The 18,226-nt window shown below is 49.6% G+C and overlaps 1 protein-coding gene across 1 annotated transcript in view; it reads left to right on the top strand.

Moving 5' to 3' along the window:
• The window catches only part of LRIG1 (leucine rich repeats and immunoglobulin like domains 1), a 135,902-nt gene that overhangs the window by 91,036 nt on the left and 26,640 nt on the right, over positions 1-18,226 (top strand). The window contains exons 5-8 of the mRNA XM_054033324.1: positions 882-1,025; positions 3,904-4,047; positions 5,703-5,846; positions 15,572-15,715. Coding sequence (XP_053889299.1) covers positions 882-1,025; positions 3,904-4,047; positions 5,703-5,846; positions 15,572-15,715 — 576 coding nt within the window. The remainder of the gene's footprint in view (positions 1-881; positions 1,026-3,903; positions 4,048-5,702; positions 5,847-15,571; positions 15,716-18,226) is intronic.

Raw genomic sequence — 18,226 nt, 5'->3', positions numbered from 1 at the left:
CCTGCATTGCTATGGAAACCTGAAGCCAAAACCTGCATTGCTATGGAAACCTGAAGCCAAAACAACTATCCAGAGCAGGGACAGCTCTTCCATAATGGGAACCCCAGAAACATAAGGCGGGAAGAGAGGGTGTCTAGTCCACCCCCAGGCTGAGGCAGGATTAAGCATACCTAGCCTAGACCATCCTGGACAGGTGTTTGTCTACCTTGAGGTCTGTGCCTTGCTTCTGAAAGCAGACACCGGCATCTGGGGAAAAGTGGCTGTTTTCCTTGTGATCACGTAATCACGTTAAAATGGACGTTGGGTAACCCTCATTTTTATAGCCATACATACCAGCGGTCAGAGGGAGCCAAACGACCTCCCCTTGAGCCATGCAGGAAAAATACAGCATAATCCTAATGTGTATGTGGTCAGTGATATTACGTTATGTGTTTTCTAGAAGGCACAAAATAGTGATACTTCAGCATACGTTTAAAACAGCCTCCACAGGTTCTGCTCATAAGCCGTGTGTGTGCATAAGGAGTGTGTATGCTGTGGGTTTGATCCCACTCCTCTGACTGGAGGCCATCAATTTTTGGAACTGGTGCCATCAGAATGGGGTGACAGCAATGGCCCCTGTATGCTGTGGGTGTGACAGTGACTGTCTCCTTCATTGGAGTAGGTGGTGCCGAGCATCTCTGAAGGGGCACTCAGCCCCTTCTGCTAGGCGCTGACAATGTGCTTTGGGAAAGCGTGTTTGTTTTTATTTGTCCCCAAACCTGCTCGGTTCCAATGTAATGTGTCTAATTTCACCAGCCCGTTTGGAGACCAAGCAAAGGCTGACAACTAGCAACGAAGGCCTCTGACACAACCGTTACGTTTTCTGTGCTGATTTATTACAGCAACCTGGGGAGCAACAGAATCAGCACCCTGGAGCCTGGTGCTTTTGATAGTCTGTCACGGTCCCTGCTAACACTTCGACTGAGTAAAAACAGGATCACCCTGCTTCCTGTTAAGGCATTCAAGTTACCCCGGCTAACACAACTGTGAGTAGAAATGTGCACTTTAATTAAGGTTAACCAAACTTTATGGAGACAAAATTTCCCTGAGGACAGACGCACCAAATGTAACCCTTCCTCACCCTGCATCTATAAAACTTGGAATAAGCTATATTTAATAGTCCTATGGCGACACCTAATAAAACAAATTAAGAGAGTGGGGGGTGGGGTGTTGTGTGTGTTTGTTTGTCCGTCTCGTACCTATTCACTTATTTAGGTCACTCTTTTTAGATGAAAATAATGTAACTGCTCAGCCTCTCAGCTCTTTACAGTATCAAATATATCTCCTTCCCTTAAAGCAGCCAGTAACATTTTTTGGGTTGGGGAAAAAATGTGTTTTGCAAGTGGGCAGAAAGAGCTGAGTGATGGCATTATGTTTTCGAGACCACACAGGTATCTTTATGTGGCAATAAAAATGCAACGAAGGAAGGTTGTTAAACTGTGCAGTGATATTTGAGCGGCCAAAATAGTCCTTTCGATGAGCTAACACACACGTTGCTATTGTCTTGGCTGCGGTACAGCGTGAACTACGTAGACAGAGATCTACATGTGCATCTATAAACGTGCCTTATGTGCAAACAGTCAATCTAATCGTTTAGCTTTTCCCCTTTACAGGCCAGATCTAAGGCCTGCTGCATTCTTTTCACTGAGTTTGATGGGCTTTGGATCAAGCTCTGTTTGCCCAAAAGACCATAGATAAGATTGAAACCAGTACCTCTAAATGGCAAACCATCACCACCCTATTAAGTAAACCGAAAGTGCCTAGTTTTGTTCAAGCTGTAGTCCTGGTCAGTGGGTATCGAAGGTCAGGGGAGGCCTTGCCCATGCTCTGCCCTGAGGCCCTGCTCTCAGTCTGCCTCTCCCCTGAAGCTGGCTGGTGGCCTGGAGCTTGGGGCTCAGGCCAGGGGCTGTGGTGGCTAGGGGCAGCCTGGGGTGACTCGGGCCAGCCAGGGGGTCAGGCAGCTCTGGGAAGCTGGGGCGGGCCAGCGAGGGCTCTGGCCGTGGGGTAGAGGAACTTGGAACTCCAGCAGGTGGGGGCAGGGCCGGGAGACTAGCCTCCCCGAAGTGGGGGGTTCACCCACCGCCCGTGGCTTCAGTTAAAAACTACTCCTACTACCCAGCCACATTTTGCTTGTCCCCTGGGAAGCTTGCTTATGAGATGCTTGACTGCGTACATCCATGGATGTAAATTTGCCCTTGGATGCATACAGGATTCACGTTTCCTTCAGCACTGAACATCTACCAGGAAGTTTTGAAGAACACCTAAGCTACTTAGGAGCATGTTCCATGGAGAGTCAGTGGTATTTGAGCTCCTAAGCTCCTTAGGAGGAAGGTTTTCAAATGAGTCGAATTTTCCCCTGTATGGGTATAGGAATGAACATCTACCTGTCTAGAACTGCACACAAAGTGGTATGGATGGGGTAGCTGGAGTTTCAGAATTAATCCTCTATAACTTTTCAGGTGAAGTATGGTTGAATAGTATCGCTAGCAATGCTGCAGAGCAGGACGTGGCAAGCTTGAAGTAGTCTTTTAATCATGTGTAGAAAGGATGTTAGAATAGCATTAAAGCTGAGTTTTAATCCCCAAAAATCAGAAAGCAGCTGCTTCCACCTCCCTTCCCCCCCCCCAACCCAAACAAACAAACAAACAAACAAAAAACCCAGCCCTGTGTATTGTCCATGCTGGTGTGACAGCTGCTACCTTGGCTCCCACTGGGAAGTGGAGAAGGCGCCTGCATTGGGTTGGTTTTGCGCCCCAGCAAGCTAGTATCCAGGTAACTGCTGTACACACACAATGTAGGAGCACAGGCATTTTTGCAGCTGCAAAATTGGAGGCAGGCTTGAATGTAGTATGAAAGTTTGACCTTCCTGTTTAAATCTATACATCTGTTCTTAGTACACTATGCTGGATGAAATCCTGCCTCTCTTGAAGTCAATGGGAGTTTTGCCACTGACTTTAGTGAGGCTGGCATTTCACCCTGGTGCCTAGATCTAACTCATGGCATGATCTGTAACTGCCTATTCTAATGCCCTGAGTATAGGTTAAGTCAAGTCACCAGTTATACTCACGTATTATTGGTGAGTATATGCACAGAAATAATTGGCTTTTCTAAGTTTTATTTAAACTTTCCTTAGTTTTAAAAAAATGCTTAATAAAGAAAACATTTTGGAGGTTTCATTGGAAACCTCTTGTTTCTTTCTTTATTACTTTCTTAATATAGGGAAAAAAGGCTAACGTTGTCAAGGAAACTGAAGGTTATCCTTCCAAACTAGTAATAAAATTTGCATCTGGGGTCACACTTGACATATGTTTGTCAGAGTAAATTTTTACGGGCCTGTTACAAGCCTTTATAAATAGAGGTTTGTAAGGATGTAATGCTGATCCCTAATTGTATGGGTTTGAATGGTGCTTCTGTGTTGGAACAGATGAAGTGTGAAGATTGAACTCAGTTGATGAAAAGTATAAATGGCTTATCTGAAAAGCATATGGGGGAGGGGAATACTATTCTACATCCATTTTACTTATTGCCCTTTATTGGAGTTTCCTCAGGGCTTTAATTCAGCCGGAGCAGAGCTCTGGTAAATATTTTCAAATCCGCAGGGCTGAAGCCCCGAGCCCCGAATGGTTAGGTGGGGGCTCCGGGAAATACTCTGAGAATTTAAGCCCTGAGTTTGCTCAAGAAGGAGTTTAAGAGAAAATGGGCCCCGGTGACTTTCCAGGCCCGTTTCCGATGCCCTTCTGCTCTCTCATGGGAACAGTTCATGAAGACGTTGTTGGCATTCCTCCCCCACATTGTGTGTCACACAGATGATTTCATGACAAAGGACTGGGATTTAATACATTTCTACGGTGTTGATGATTTTAGGGAGTTAAACCGGAATCGCATCCGCCTGATTGAAGGCCTGACGTTCCATGGATTGGACAGCTTAGACATTCTGAAGCTGCAACGCAACAACATAAGCAAACTGACCGACGGGGCCTTCTGGGGTCTGGCCAAGATGCAAGTTCTGTAAGTTGGGGGAAAGATTTATTTTCTCTGTGCAGTGTGGACTTCTCCTGCGATCTCCTACTTTCCCCCACAGTTCTGCCAGGGACTGGTGGGCACTCTTGACATATGGCCTGCCGTCACACAACAGCAGGTGGAGGATGTTTGTGCTCTGAGATCTTCGGTTCTGCCTCTCATCCACTAGATACCCAGTCTCTGCTCTGCTTTGTCACCTCCACACTTCTTTACTTGAGGCGATTGTAAAAGGAAGGGAAGGTGTAATGCCATTACTGGTGCCTCTTTCTGTGCCATGCGTGCACTGGATTCCAGGGTGCTGCCACACATGACCCTTCCCCTTTCTCCAGCAACCTGTATCCCTGTGTCAGTGTATTGAGTCTGGCTGGTGGTTCTGACCGGATTACACGAGTTGAATAAATTACCGTTTCCAGGTAAATTCCCATTGCTCTCGTCTCTTGGACGCTGCCCTCATTTAGTGTCCTGAGGTGTTTCTCAGGACAAACACCTCCTGCTATGTGGAGATACGACACCCATATATCCAACACTGCTTAGAATATGGTCCCAGAGATCCCTGGCTTCTGAACGCTACCAGCCAGCTGTTCAGTACACATCCTCCGGCAGGGATTATTTCAGAGACCTCACGTATATTTGTGTGCAAACTAAAGCCCTGATCCTGCAGTGTGCCTCTCAGGGTCCCATTGACTTCAAAGGGGCTCTGCACGGGGACATAGCCACATGCCTCACATTGCAGGATCTCCTTGCATTACCACTGTGATTAGGCGACCATCCATGGAATTGATTTGGAGTGGAAGCTGGACAGAAGGATTTAACAACAGTCTCACTCCCCTTCCACTGCATGGTCAACCAGAGCTCCTCTAGTAGGATTTCAAATTGACCATTTATGCCTTATGTACATGGTAGAATCCTCTTGAAATATATTTATGTATTCTTCAGAAATCTTTAGGAAACATTGCAAGGCCTTACCAGCATAAGTGACACTCACAATTCGAACACCCTTTTATTCCCGAACCCTTATCAATTCCCCGACACACACACACCCGCCAAAAAAAACCCCAAATCCTAACCCAACATAGTGTTGATCCCCAAAATGGAGATGTGCCAGAAACTCCATGAGGTCCAGTAAACTTTGCTGTTGATTTTACGTGGAAGGCATTCAAATGCTGTGATGGTGAGCAGCAGTATAAAACCCGAAGATAGATAAAACAACAATGCCAGCGACTCCTTGAAGCTTGTGGATACACAATGATTAGCTTTGTCCAATTCTTTAGGGGAATATAAAAGAGTTTGGGCAATACCATTTACCTTTGTTGCAACAGAGCTCTGGGAACTAACTCCTGGTTTGACACTGGGAGAAGGCGTGAAGTGTGTCTGGGAGGCAGTTTTCCCATCTGAACAAAGGATGATTAAATAGCTCCATATTTTTTTTTTCCCCTCCTGCGTGTCCTTGTATTTGCATACTCAGCAGGCGTGCGCACGTGCTTGAGTGTATGTCGAGATGTACAGACCTGGGTGTAAAAGAAAAGTGAACATTTTATAGAAAGTTTCCCAGGTCTTTTTGGAAGTCCTAAACGGCATCAAAATGTGACTGGTGCTGCCTGACGGTGTGGATAGTCTGTCATTTACCCTTCTTGTCTTCATAGGCACTTGGAGTATAACAGCCTGACACAAGTGAACAGTGGCTCTCTCTACGGCCTCTCATCTCTGCACCAACTTCACCTCAGTAACAACTTGATATCCTACATCAACCCCGAGAGCTGGAAGTTCTGTCAGAAGCTGCACGAGCTGTAAGTTGCTTCCTGATAGCAATAACGACCTTGTTAGTTATTACGGTACCTGCTCGAAAGGTGTTTGTGCTGGGCATAAGGAATAGATCCTGCTAAAAATATATACATTTGTTTACAGGGACTAAAAGGCAGATTGAGGTTACAGTTTGCGGCTCCTTTTAGGTTATCTAGTTGCCAGACTTGTGTTCTCTTGCACTGAATCAACTGAATAGCTCAGAGGAAACTTTGCTTTATTAGTTTGTATTTTACAGTTGACATAATAAATAATCACATTTAAACCACCTAACATCTGGCTACCTCAAAAGCAATGAGTGAAGTGTTTTACTCTTGTCTCTTCTGTTTATAAATTACTCTTACTATAGGGCTCGTCTGTTGGAAGGTAAAAACGTTGGCCTCGTTCTCCTGAGATTCCCAGCTGTGAACATTTCATTTACGATCTCTTTGATAAATAAAAATGTACGTGGCCTCGGGGGAGAGATGTCAGCATCTCTGTCATTGCTAATGTTCCGATGAAGGAGACACATTTGGGATGCTTGCAATATTGACAGGACTAGCAGTCATTCCCTAAACATGCTAAGCTGTTTGGTTAGAAAACACAATATAGATTTGTTTTTAAAAGAAAAACGTGACAAGTTCAGTTTTATTATGGAACTGTAGCTCCTGCTTTCAGATCTCATCCTGCTAGGAGATTCATAGAGTCCAAGGCCAGAAGGGACCATTGTGATCATTTAGTCTGACCTCCCGTTATCACAGGCCGAGAACTTCTCCCAGAATAATTCCTAGAGCAGACCTTCTCAAGCTAAACATTTTTAGGAGTTCCCCTTTCCATTGAAAAAAGATACTAGATCTCAAATTCAGAAATGTTTTGATGATGAGAGAAGAAATATTATCTGGAGAAAATGTTCATGAAATTCATCTAATTTATCAGACGTGTCTGAGATGGCTGCCTTGAAAGGTACTTCTTCCTGCAGCGATACGCTCGGCATGTAGCCTGATAACCACAGGCTACTTGACATAAAGAGCTGTGTTTGGTACAGGAACTCCTCACCTAATGTTGTAGTTCTGTTCCTGAAAAATGCAACTTTAAGCAAAACGATGTTAAGCGAATCCAATTTCCCCATAAGAATTAATGTAAATGAGAGGGTTAGGTTCCAGGGAAATTTTTGTCACCAGACAAAAAACTATATTATATAAGACACACACACACACACACGATTGTGAAGCTTGGTTGAGGTGGAGGAGTTAGAGGGCGCGTGCGCACACACACACACACACACACACACACACACACACACACACACGATTGTGAAGCTTGGTTGAGGTGGAGGAGTTAGAGGGTGGGATATTTTCCAGGGAATGCCTCACTGCTAAATGAGCTAGCAATTGACTGAGCCCTCAAGGGTTAATTCTCACACTCTAGGAGAAGAACAGGAGTACTTGTGGCACCTTAGAGACTAACAAATTTATTAGAGCATAAGCTTTCGTGGACTACAGCCCACTTCTTCGGATGCATACACTCTAGGAGGCAGCAGGAAAGGAGGGAGGGCAGACAGAGACACACCCCCTGTGTGTGAGAGAAAAAATGCGCATTTCCCCTTTAAGTAGCTGACCCCAGGCTTAAGTACACTGCCTTGTTAATTCAATCAGCTTGCTGAGATCTCCTGAGACCACAGCTACTGCCTAGAAGCTCCCTCCGTAGTGTCTCCCCCACCCCCCCGCTCTATGGAAGATGGGGTAAACGGGGTGCGGGGGGAGGGAGAGACACCCTGACATTAGCCCTCCTCTTCCCCCCCTCCCCCGCACAGCAAGCAGGAATCTCTGGGAGCAGCTCCAAGGCAGAGGGCAGGAGAAGCACATGGCAGTGGGGGGAGGGACACAGCTGAACTGCAGACAGCTGCTGCACAGGGAACTTAGGGGAGCGGGGAGCTTATAGGGGGAGCTGATGGGGGGCTGCCGGTCCACCCTGGTTCCAAGCCCCCACCAGCTAGCTGCAACGGGCTGCTCTTCCTGCAAGCAGGGGACAAAGCAGGCGGCTGCCAAACGACTTAGAAGGGAGCATTGCACAACTTTAAACGAGCATGTTCCCTAATTGATCAGCAACGTTAACCGGGAGGACTTTAAGTGAGGAGTTACTGTATTTCACTAGCTCAGGATGGTGCTAAGAATTTTCCCAGACTTCAGAGCTGAGGCCCAATGGCCTTCTCTGAGAGTCAGCACATTGCCTCACCCCCGTCCTGCTCAAACCTAAAGAATCAAAGGGAAGGAAGTCTTCATTCTCTGGACATGTCTAGGGAAGTGTAGCTCTAGCGGGGCAGAATTGCCAAATTTGGAGTCACAGAGGATATTGATACTGCGCTAAGGAGAACGCTGTCGTCAGCCAAGTCATGGATCTGGAAGGAGATTAAGGAAATAATAAATGGAGATATCCTAGAACTGGAAGGGACCTCAAAAGGTCATTGAGCACAGCCCCCTGCCTTCACTAGCAGGACCAAGTACTGATTTTGCCCCAGATCCCTAAGTGGTCCCCTCAAGGATTGAACTCACAAACCTGGGTTTAGCTGGCTGTGACGAACTGGGCCTGTTCTCACGGTGGTCTGTGAATGCTGACAGGGGAGTGTGCTGGGATAGTCTGCATTGCAGGATGGGATCTGCCCGAGGGCGCCCGAGGGCGCATACCTGAGTGTGTAACATGAGAACCCAGGAAGGGGTTGAAGGCGAGGCGACTCCTTAGCCCGGGAAACTGAACAAAGGCTGTGGGAGGGGTCGCAAAAGCAGAGTGCTGGAAGCAGGCTGGAAGGAGGCTGGAGAGATGGCTGGGAGGCAGAGATGGCTCTGACCCCCCAAAGGGGGGTGGGCTGGCATGCCCTGGGACCCCAAGCTGGACCTAACTGAGGGGGGCCCTGTTGTCTGTGCCTGCAAGACCTGTCTTGGACTGTATTCCTATCATCCAAATAAACCTTCTGCTTTACTGGCTGGCTGAGAGTCATGGTGAATCGCAGGAAGTCGGGGGTGCAGGGCCCTGAGTTCCCCAATACTCCGTGACAACTGGTGGCAGCGGTGGGATCTACTGCACCCCGTGGACGGCGCTTCCTGCAGTAAGTGACTGGGGAGCAGTAAAACGAAGGGGGATTGACGGGGACCAGGCCGGCTGAAGAGTGGGAGAGAGACGGTTATTACCCCTGGGAGTGTGTGACCAGCGAGAAGGACTTTTGCAGTAACAGGGTCCCCCGGGGGGATCGCAGCGAGTGGTCCCAGGGGCGGAGGAGTCTGCAGCTCGACCCTGGCAGAGAGGCGGTGACCTCGAGAAGAGCTGGCACACTAGGGGTCCCCCTGGGAACTGTGGGGAGCTGTGAGCACACAGGCCGGTGAGTGGCCAGCAGGAAGATGTATGCCAAGCGGCTTAAGAGCGACCTGGTGGAGCTGTGCAAGCAGAGGCGGCTGCGCATTGGGAGGCTCACTAAAGAACAGCTCATTGCCCAGCTGGAGGCGGAAGATCGCGCGAATGAACTGATCCCTGTGTCTCAGGGAAGCAGCCTGGCAAATGCAGCGCAGGCACCAGTGTCTGTCCCAGCTGGGAGTGGTCAGCCGGCTGCTGAGGGCTTCCCGAGACCCCTCCTTCCTATGCCTAGGGGAAGGGTGGGGAGGAGCCCAGCAAATACCGAAGGCACTGTGACCCCCCCGGCCAGCAGGGGGTCCCCCCGGCGAAGCCTGCCGGCCAGCAGAGGATCCTCCCGGCGACGTTCGGCATCCGGGGAGCGGAATTGGCTGGAATGGGAGAAAGAGCTAAAACTGAGGGAGCTGGAGGATCGTGAACAACAGAGACAGCATGAAGAGAGACAGCATCAGCATGAACGGGAGGAGAAAGAGAGACAGCATCAGCGTGAAGAGAGACAGAGACAGCATGAACGGGAGGAGAATGAGAGACAGAGACAGCATGAAGAGAGACAGAGACAGGAGAATGAGAGACAGCGTCAGCATGACCTGGAACTGGCGAGATTGAAGGGCAGCGAACCCCCGGCTGCGGTGAGTGAGGGGGGACCCAGGACTGCACGGAGCTTTGATAAGTGCATCATGGCCCCATACAAGGAGGGGGAGGACATGGATGACTTCCTGGAGGCCTTTGAGACGGCCTGCGAGCTGCACCGGGTGGAGCCCGCGGACAGACTCCGGGTCCTTACCCCCTTACTGGACCCCAAATCCGTGGCATTGTACCGCCAACTGGGAGAGGCAGAGAAAGGGGACTACGAACTATTCAAAAAGGCCCTGCTACGAGAGTTTGGGCTGACTCCTGAGATGTACCGGGAAAGGTTCCGGAGTCAAGATAAAACCCCTGAGATCTCATATCTGCAACTAGCCGCCCGCATGGAAAGATACTCCAGCAAGTGGGCTGGTGGGGCCCAGACGAAGGAGGACCTGATTAAACTGCTGGTATTGGAGCAACTGTATGAGCGGTGCCCATCCGACCTGAGGCTGTGGTTGGTGGACAGAAAGCCAGAGAACCCGCGACAGGCAGGCCGGCTGGCCGATGAGTTTGTAAAGAGCCGGTCAGGGGGTGGCAGGGAGGAGTCCCAAAGGAGCAATCCCACCACAACGCAGAGAGAGAGTCACCATGGGACCGCCCCGTGGGAAAATACAGAAAAACCCCATCAGAGGGGAACATCCGGCATCAGGACCATCCGACCCACTCAAGGGGACCCATGGGACATGGGCTGCTACCACTGTGGCCAAAAGGGCCACATACGGGCCCAGTGCCCCAGGCTCAGGGACAGACTGAGCAGGCCGAACCCACAGAGGGTTGACTGGGTAGAGACCCAGCCCGGCGAGAGGCAGCATTCCCAGGGAAGGGGGGCTGGCAGAGTACCACCTGCTAAGGAGGGAGGAGAGCCCCAGGCCAGCTTCTCTGGGGGGCCAGATGCTCCGGATTCAAAGTTCTCCGTTTACAGGGTTGGCGCGGGGCTGTCCCTGCGGAGCGAGTGCCTTGTTCCCCTGGAGGTGGATGGGAAGGAAGTTTATGGTTACTGGGACACGGGCGCAGAGGTGACACTGGCCCGGCCCGAGGTGGTGGCCCCAGATCGGGTGGTGCCCAACACCTTCCTGACCCTGACCGGGGTGGGCGGGACCCCATTCAAGGTTCCCGTAGCGAGGGTACACCTGAAATGGGGGGCCAAGGAGGGCCCCAAGGACGTGGGAGTGCACCACCATTTGCCCACTGAGGTGTTGATGGGGGGGGACCTAGAGGACTGGCCCAGCAGCCCCCAGACCGCCTTAGTTGTGACCCGCGGTCAGAGCCGGCGAGGGGCACTGCGCCCTGGCCTTGGGGGGGGGGTGCCTTGCCTGAGGCGCGGGACCCTAACCTGGTGGGGAGGGAACGCCCAGGGACGCGGCTCAGGGAGGCTGCAGCTTCGGACCCAGCGGGCGAGAAAGAGCAGGTGGCCATCCCCGTCCCAGCTGCTGAGTTCCAGGCCGAGTTGCAGAGAGATCCCTCCTTGCGGAAGATAAGGGACCTGGCCGACCTCAATGCGGTACAGACCATGGGACGAGGTGGCCAGAAAGGATTCCTGTGGGAGAAGGGGTTCCTGTACCGAGAATGGGCTCCCCCAGGGAAAATGGAGTCAGGGGGGATCAGGAGGCAGCTGGTGGTACCCCAGAAGTATCGCCGCCAGCTGCTGTGCCGGGCCCATGACATTCCCCTCTCAGGGCACCAGGGAACCTGGCGTACCCAGCAGAGGCTGCTACGGAGCTTTTACTGGCCTGGGGTCTTTGCTACTGTCCGACAGTACTGCAGATCCTGTGATCCCTGTCAGAGGGGGAGGAAGGCCTGGGACAAGGGGAAAACAGCTTTAGGACCCTTGCCCAGCATAGAGGAGCCTTTTCGGAGGGTGGCCAAGGTAAAAAGGGCGGCTCTAAACCAAGAGAGCCCAAAGCACAGACCTCCAGACTGGAGCGCTGGGAGAAGACCACAGCCCAGTTGGAGCCCCAGAGGTATGGGGGTGGGAAAAGGGCGCAGGCTGCATAAACCTTCCCACATGCGAACTGCGAGTGCCATCAAGCACCCCCAACCTAAGGGGGAGCGTGAAACTGGAGGGGCCTGGTGTAATTCTCACCAAGGAATGGGAGGGATGCGGGGGCATCCATGGGAACGGGGGTAGGTTCGAACTTCCCCGGGTCACTGGCTAAAGTGACCCTGCTCAGTTCGGTCTCGAAGGGGGGAGAGATGTGACGAACTGGGCCTGTTCTCACAGTGGTCTGTGAATGCTGACAGGGGAGTGTGCTGGGATAGTCTGCATTGCAGGATGGGATCTGCCCGAGGGCGCCCGAGGGCCCATACCTGAGTGTGTAACATGAGAACCCAGGAAGGGGTTGAAGGCGAGGCGACTCCTTAGCCCGGGAAACTGAACAAAGGCTGTGGGAGGGGTCGCAAAAGCAGAGTGCTGGAAGCAGGCTGGAAGGAGGCTGGAGAGATGGCTGGGAGGCAGAGATGGCTCTGACCCCCCAAAGGGGGGTGGGCTGGCATGCCCTGGGACCCCAAGCTGGACCTAACTGAGGGGGGCCCTGTTGTCTGTGCCTGCAAGACCTGTCTTGGACTGTATTCCTATCATCCAAATAAACCTTCTGCTTTACTGGCTGGCTGAGAGTCATGGTGAATCGCAGGAAGTCGGGGGTGCAGGGCCCTGAGTTCCCCAATACTCCGTGACACTGGCCAATGCGCAAACCACTGTGCTATCCCTCCCCCCTAAATGACCAGTGGCCTACATTGCTGCCGAGGAAAAGGTGCCAGGGCCATTAAGACATGCTCGGTCTGAATGGGATTGGTTCTGAAAGTCGGGGGAACCATATTTGGTTTAGATTTGTAAGGTGGCCACCTGGATGTTAGCACACACCTTTGCAAAATATTACAGGGTTTTGCAGACATAGCTTCAGGCCTTATTGGAAAAGTCTCCTTCAGATTTTGTTTGTTATTGTTAAAGCTGTTGATTTTCAGTTATCAGAGAATGTTTTCTGTCTACATTTTTGTAGACTCAACCGAAGCCCATGAGATGAGTAGACCCTTCCATGGGAGGGAAGCAGAGTATGATGCCAATAAAAGGTTGTTTGTGTTTGTCTCCATCTTCTGGTTGGGAGGAAATATAGCCCAAGCATTTGGACTGGTATAGAAGATGTCAAAGAAAGGAAAACTTATGCCACCGGGGAGGTGTCTTAAATGCTTGGTTGTGCCAGCAAATCAGGTACTTGGATATCTACATAGTAGAATAAACCCCCACTTTCAGACCTAAAATGCTGGTATAAATACACCAAATAAAAATGGGGAGCTAGACTGGGACCTTTTAAAAAAAAAAAAAAAAATGAAGCCCATTATCCATGATTTCATGGGAATGAAACGTCAGGGAAAATGTAACGTACTCAAATGTAAATCAGAAATAGAACTTCTGGCTGTCTAACAGGGTACCAGTTACCCCTTTTGGTTTTCTTATTATCATCACTCCCTCTGCTCTCTGCTCCACACACCCAGCTTGACACCAGCCGAGAAGAGCTATTTAGACAGGCTGTTGCAAAATCTCATGCTGCAGAAGCAGAATGCTAATAGTTTCTCACGGGTAGAGTGACAGAAATGTAGGGCAAGCAGTGCAGACCTGCCTGCTTCTCTCCCAACCTGGCTCATGTAAAGTCCTGAGGAGGAAAATGGGCTGTTCTGTAAACCTGCCTGTTCTGTGAGCGTGCTGAGGACCAGGTGTGGAGCATCTGAAAGTCTCCGGCTGATTGCACCATACCCAAAGATACTCTAAAGCTTGCTGCTGTCCATCTTCAAGTGACGTCAGGAAAATCTGGAGGGAACATGCCTTTACCGATCCCAGCAGAAACCCTTCTGGGTAATATCAAAGGGAACTGTTTTTTTCCCTAGCCAGGTTTAGGATTACTTTCTAGCAGTGGGTTTTTGTGTGTGTGTGTCAGGGGGAGGGTTAAGCCAAATTTTTTAATCACAGGTGAGGACATAATTTTGATCAGCTGCCAGTTCTTCATAACTAACACTACAGCTTCTTTAGAAACTAAAGTATGTTGTCCTATGCCTTTTTGAAACTCATTAATCTCTGCTGAATTTCTTCCAACGCCTTCCTGCTCACACATTTAAAAGACAGACGGCTCATTTGCCAAGTAAATGACACTTGCGGTGCTTAAGAATATACGTCTGTTTTGACTTAGGTTTTGGCTTGTGCAATGACTTTCATGTGTGCCCTAGACACATTTTTAAGTGGGCTGGTTAAGAGGCAGGGCTATACGAGGAATCTGGAGGTTTGGAAAGAGTTGAGAGATTGTTTTCATTGCCTATATTACAAAGGGCTTCAGTATTTGGCCAGAGCAAAATGGATGAGATTTTCAAAGGTGCCTAAGTGACTTAGGATCACAAGTTCCAGTGACTTCCATTGGGTCTTGAACTCCTGAGTCACCCACCCTGTGGGCCAACTTTCTGGTCCTGCTCAGCTTGGGTCAGTGCCAAACACTTGTACACCCCCACCCCAATGCTGCGCCTTATTTAGTCACCAGGGCAACTTAGAGCAGCCCAGAGGCTACTCTGATTTGTACCCAACTGCCAGCAGTCCCAAAGGGCCACTCCAGAAACTGGGAGTAGCCCGAGCCCAGGGAAAATCTGACTAAAACCAGCCATGCACTCTGCTCCCTGAGCTAGCAAGTGATGGCTTTGCCTGTGTATACCACCAGGGAATTCCCTCACCAGAACAGTCCTTGATTGGCCAGTTGTCACAGCCCCTGTGCAGTAGCAGTGCTGTGGTGTATGTGGCAATGCTGTAGCATTTTCCTATAAGGGTGGGGCTATTCATTGCCTGAGGAGTTGTTGATTGCTAGCAGCATTCCCCCACTTTTCCTCTGGTTGGCTGGTCCAAGGAGCTTCCTCGACTCCCTTGCACTGCCTGCCTGTTAGCTTTTCTTAGTACCAGCTACCCGAATGGCACGGGAGCAGTATTAAAAAAAAGCCAGACCGAGCACATGCGACGGGAAAAGGACGGATGAAAGCCCTCCAGTGTTGGTCACTGCTGTTAGTCTAGGGGATCTCCAGCATGCTTTGAACTCTGAGATAAAGGGCAGAGCGACTGGAGGAGGGCTGTGATGGGTGACCTTTACTTTGCACAAAAGGGAAATATTAAAACATGCATTGCTAAACATTTGAGTTGCTATGTGGGTGCAATTGCTCTGGCCTGTGCTTTCGACTGGCGGGCAAGCGGTGGAGACACCCACACCTAGCCGCCTGGGGCTTCCCTCGCAGAAGTGAATGAAGATGCAACAGCCAGGGCCATGCAAAGAATCTACATCGATTTCAGAATCCTCCTTTCCGAAGGTGTCAGCATCTTGCAGCCTCAAAGCGAGGAGGGAAGGGTGATCGTCTCTACTCTTATCTCTTTGAGTCCAGCTGCGAGGAGAGATTGGGCCCAACTGGTGTTGATGGCTGTGTGTCATAGAATCATAACCAGACTTACACTACCTGATCTGCCCGTCATTGTTATGCTCCAGGTCATCCCCTCTCCCCTTGGTGATATTTGCAAACTGCTGCCCCGGTTTTCACCTAACTAACCTGTTCTGCCTCCCTACGGTAACTGTTTTATATAGGAGCTGCAGGTGAGGCATAGATGTGTCTGGAGACAACATGGCTATTGCAGAGTGGCTCAGGCAATGCCGGGTAGAGTGATTGGATTTCTGTTTGGTTTTCTCTTTAGAATATTGTCCTATAACAACCTAACCAGACTGGATGAGGGGAGCTTGGCAGACCTGGGAGGACTGCATATACTGCGACTCAGCCACAATTCCATCAACCATATCGCAGAGGGAGCTTTCAAAGGACTCAAAAACCTGCGTGTTCTGTAAGTTACCTGGCTGCTCCCTCCGCTTTTCTCTCGCGCGCGCACTCACACCCCCCCCCCCAAATCTCCCTCTGCATTTAGATGCAGCAGTCTTCCTTACTTTACAGTTTTAAATTCTCCTGAGTGTTCCTGTGCGCTGTTAAGCAGCTGTTGTGTTTCACCCCAGAAGTATTTCAGTGTTGAGAAGGGAAGGGATCCCTATGTATCCTTTATCATCAGTGCTGGACTAGTGAATGTTTGTGTCAGATCCTAGCCCGAAAGGAGCTTTAAAAGTGCAGAGTAAAATTATTAGTATTCAGAATTAGTTGATAGCTCTGCACTTGGATAAGATGGATTTCTTTGCTGGTCAGGGAGCAAAATTTTTCATGAGTTGCCTATTTTAGATTCATTAGATGTTTTTGTGGTTCCCCTTTCAGATTTAGGCCTGGCAGAGCTCTAACAGCAGCATTTTCCATACTGTCCTTTGAGTTCGATGGGGCTGTACATCTGGTTCAGTGTTAGTTGAAGCACCTCATAAAAGGACTGAATCTTAAGAAACCAGTTCAGGTTCCACTGTAAATCCAATACACATGAAGAAGAATCTTTCCATCGCTCAAGTGTTTTTACATGTTTTCCTTTCCCCCTCTTATTAACCAATGAATGTAATATAAAAATCTATCCTAAAATAACACTGAAAGCCTGACTGACTGGCAAAACCAATGAGGTTCAGTCAGGGCTAGAGAGATGACGGCTTGCTGACATGGAGGAGAATCGTACACAAAGCTGCACTTAGCCTTGGGCCCAGACCATAAGACTGACACGACAATGGATGCTGCAAGTGACATGCTTACTAGTCAGCATGAGATGGAGAAGAATTGCCTGATTAGCCAATTTGATGGTGGCAGCCTGCATTTCTTATGAGTCCCAATCCCATTAAAGTCACTGGGAATCTTCCCTTTGACTTCCGTGGGAGCAGACTCGGGCCCGATGTTGGGGGGAAAAGGGGCCCCTTTTTGGTTGTGAAACTTTGTGTCGATTTGACTCCCTATCTGTAACACAAGCTGGGGGAAAAAAATCAACTGCTATGTTATAAAGAGAGAGCTTCAAAGTGCCCTGGCCTAGCATGGGAAATGACCCTTCGAGTCATTGTTCTGTCCTGTTTAGCGGATGACGTACGTTTCAGGGAGTATTCCTGCAAGTTGACCAGACAAGGGCAGAACAAGGTGGCATTGGAAAAGAGCAGTCTGGCCCTGATCCTCAAGCTGGTGTAGATGGATTCATCATCCTAGTTTCCTGGATTTTAAGGCCAGTAGGGACTATTAGATCCTCTAATCTGACCTCCCGCGTGATACAAGCCATGGAATGTCGCCGCTGTCCAGTAACTTGTGTAGGACTAAAGCGTATCTACCAGAAAGGCAGCTAGTCTTGAGAGGAAGAACCCACCACTTCCCTGGACAGCTTGTTCCAGTGTCCTCAGGGTAGCTCCTTCCGTTTGCACCAGCCGAGGCTCTGGCCTGCACGGTTCTTTCATCTCAGCTGCCATGAAATCCCTTGGACGGGTTTAACAGCTCAGCCTTCAAGGCCAGTTGTGTTCATTGGATTTTTATTCTGGTTTTTAAAAAGAAATACAGCGTGGTACTTTTATTCCCCTTCATTGAGCCCCATTATGTTTCGATTAATGAAAAGGAAGTCAGAACAGAGGAGCTTTCCCTTCCCTGCTTACTGTACTGGACACATCTTATTTATTCTTTTATTGAGTTTCACACGGGAGGAAGTGACTGAAAAGTGATTCTTTTTATTTTATTTTTTTTTCTTCTTAAGCTTCTTTCAACCACTGGCATTCAGAAAGGGCCTTCTCCCAGGCAGCTGTCAGGGCAGGGACTAAAGGCTTCCCAAAGAAAAAATAGGGGAGCGGGAATGGGTAGATCTGTGCCCTTTGCAGCAAATGCAGAGCCTCCTTTGTGTCCAGTGCAAGGAGAGAGAGAGTGAGCTCTAATTGAACAAAGAGGAAGGCTATTGGGTCCTGCACCTGGTGATAAAGACCCGAGCATGCTTTAATTATGGCCTATTGTTGACGAGTCTTTGGTGGGTGTGAAACTGCTGAAATGTGGAGCTATTCAAACAGAGGTCAGGCCTGGGGACCTCACAGAATAATGATTAACAAGGCAGCAAGCATTCAGGCTCAGCCAGCCAGAAACAATAGGAAATTGGCAACAGGGGCTGGGAGAGAAGAGGAGTTGAATACAAAGAGAGCCAGGCCAGAATACCCACGCTCTCTATTTTTTTGTCCATTTGAAAAAAAACATCACATCTCCCCCCCCCCCCCAACCCCCCCAACACTAAGCCTTTCAGCTTCCTGTAGGAGAAGAAGCCTCGCGACAAGCCAGGCTATTTTCTTTTCCCTTTTTAAGAAAACACCCTGTGACACTCACTCAATAAAAGTATGTGCCAGAGATCTCAAACATTCTCAACACCTCCCTCCTGTCTCCTCTCATACTGTGAAGAGGCCAGGAGGCTAGTGGTCCCAAGTAC

The sequence above is a fragment of the Malaclemys terrapin genome, chromosome 7 (assembly GCF_027887155.1).
Source record: "Malaclemys terrapin pileata isolate rMalTer1 chromosome 7, rMalTer1.hap1, whole genome shotgun sequence".
In the NCBI taxonomy this organism is placed as follows: Eukaryota; Metazoa; Chordata; order Testudines; family Emydidae; genus Malaclemys; species Malaclemys terrapin.
Note: the sequence above shows the minus strand (reverse complement) of the source record. Positions and strands in the feature narration are given on the sequence as shown.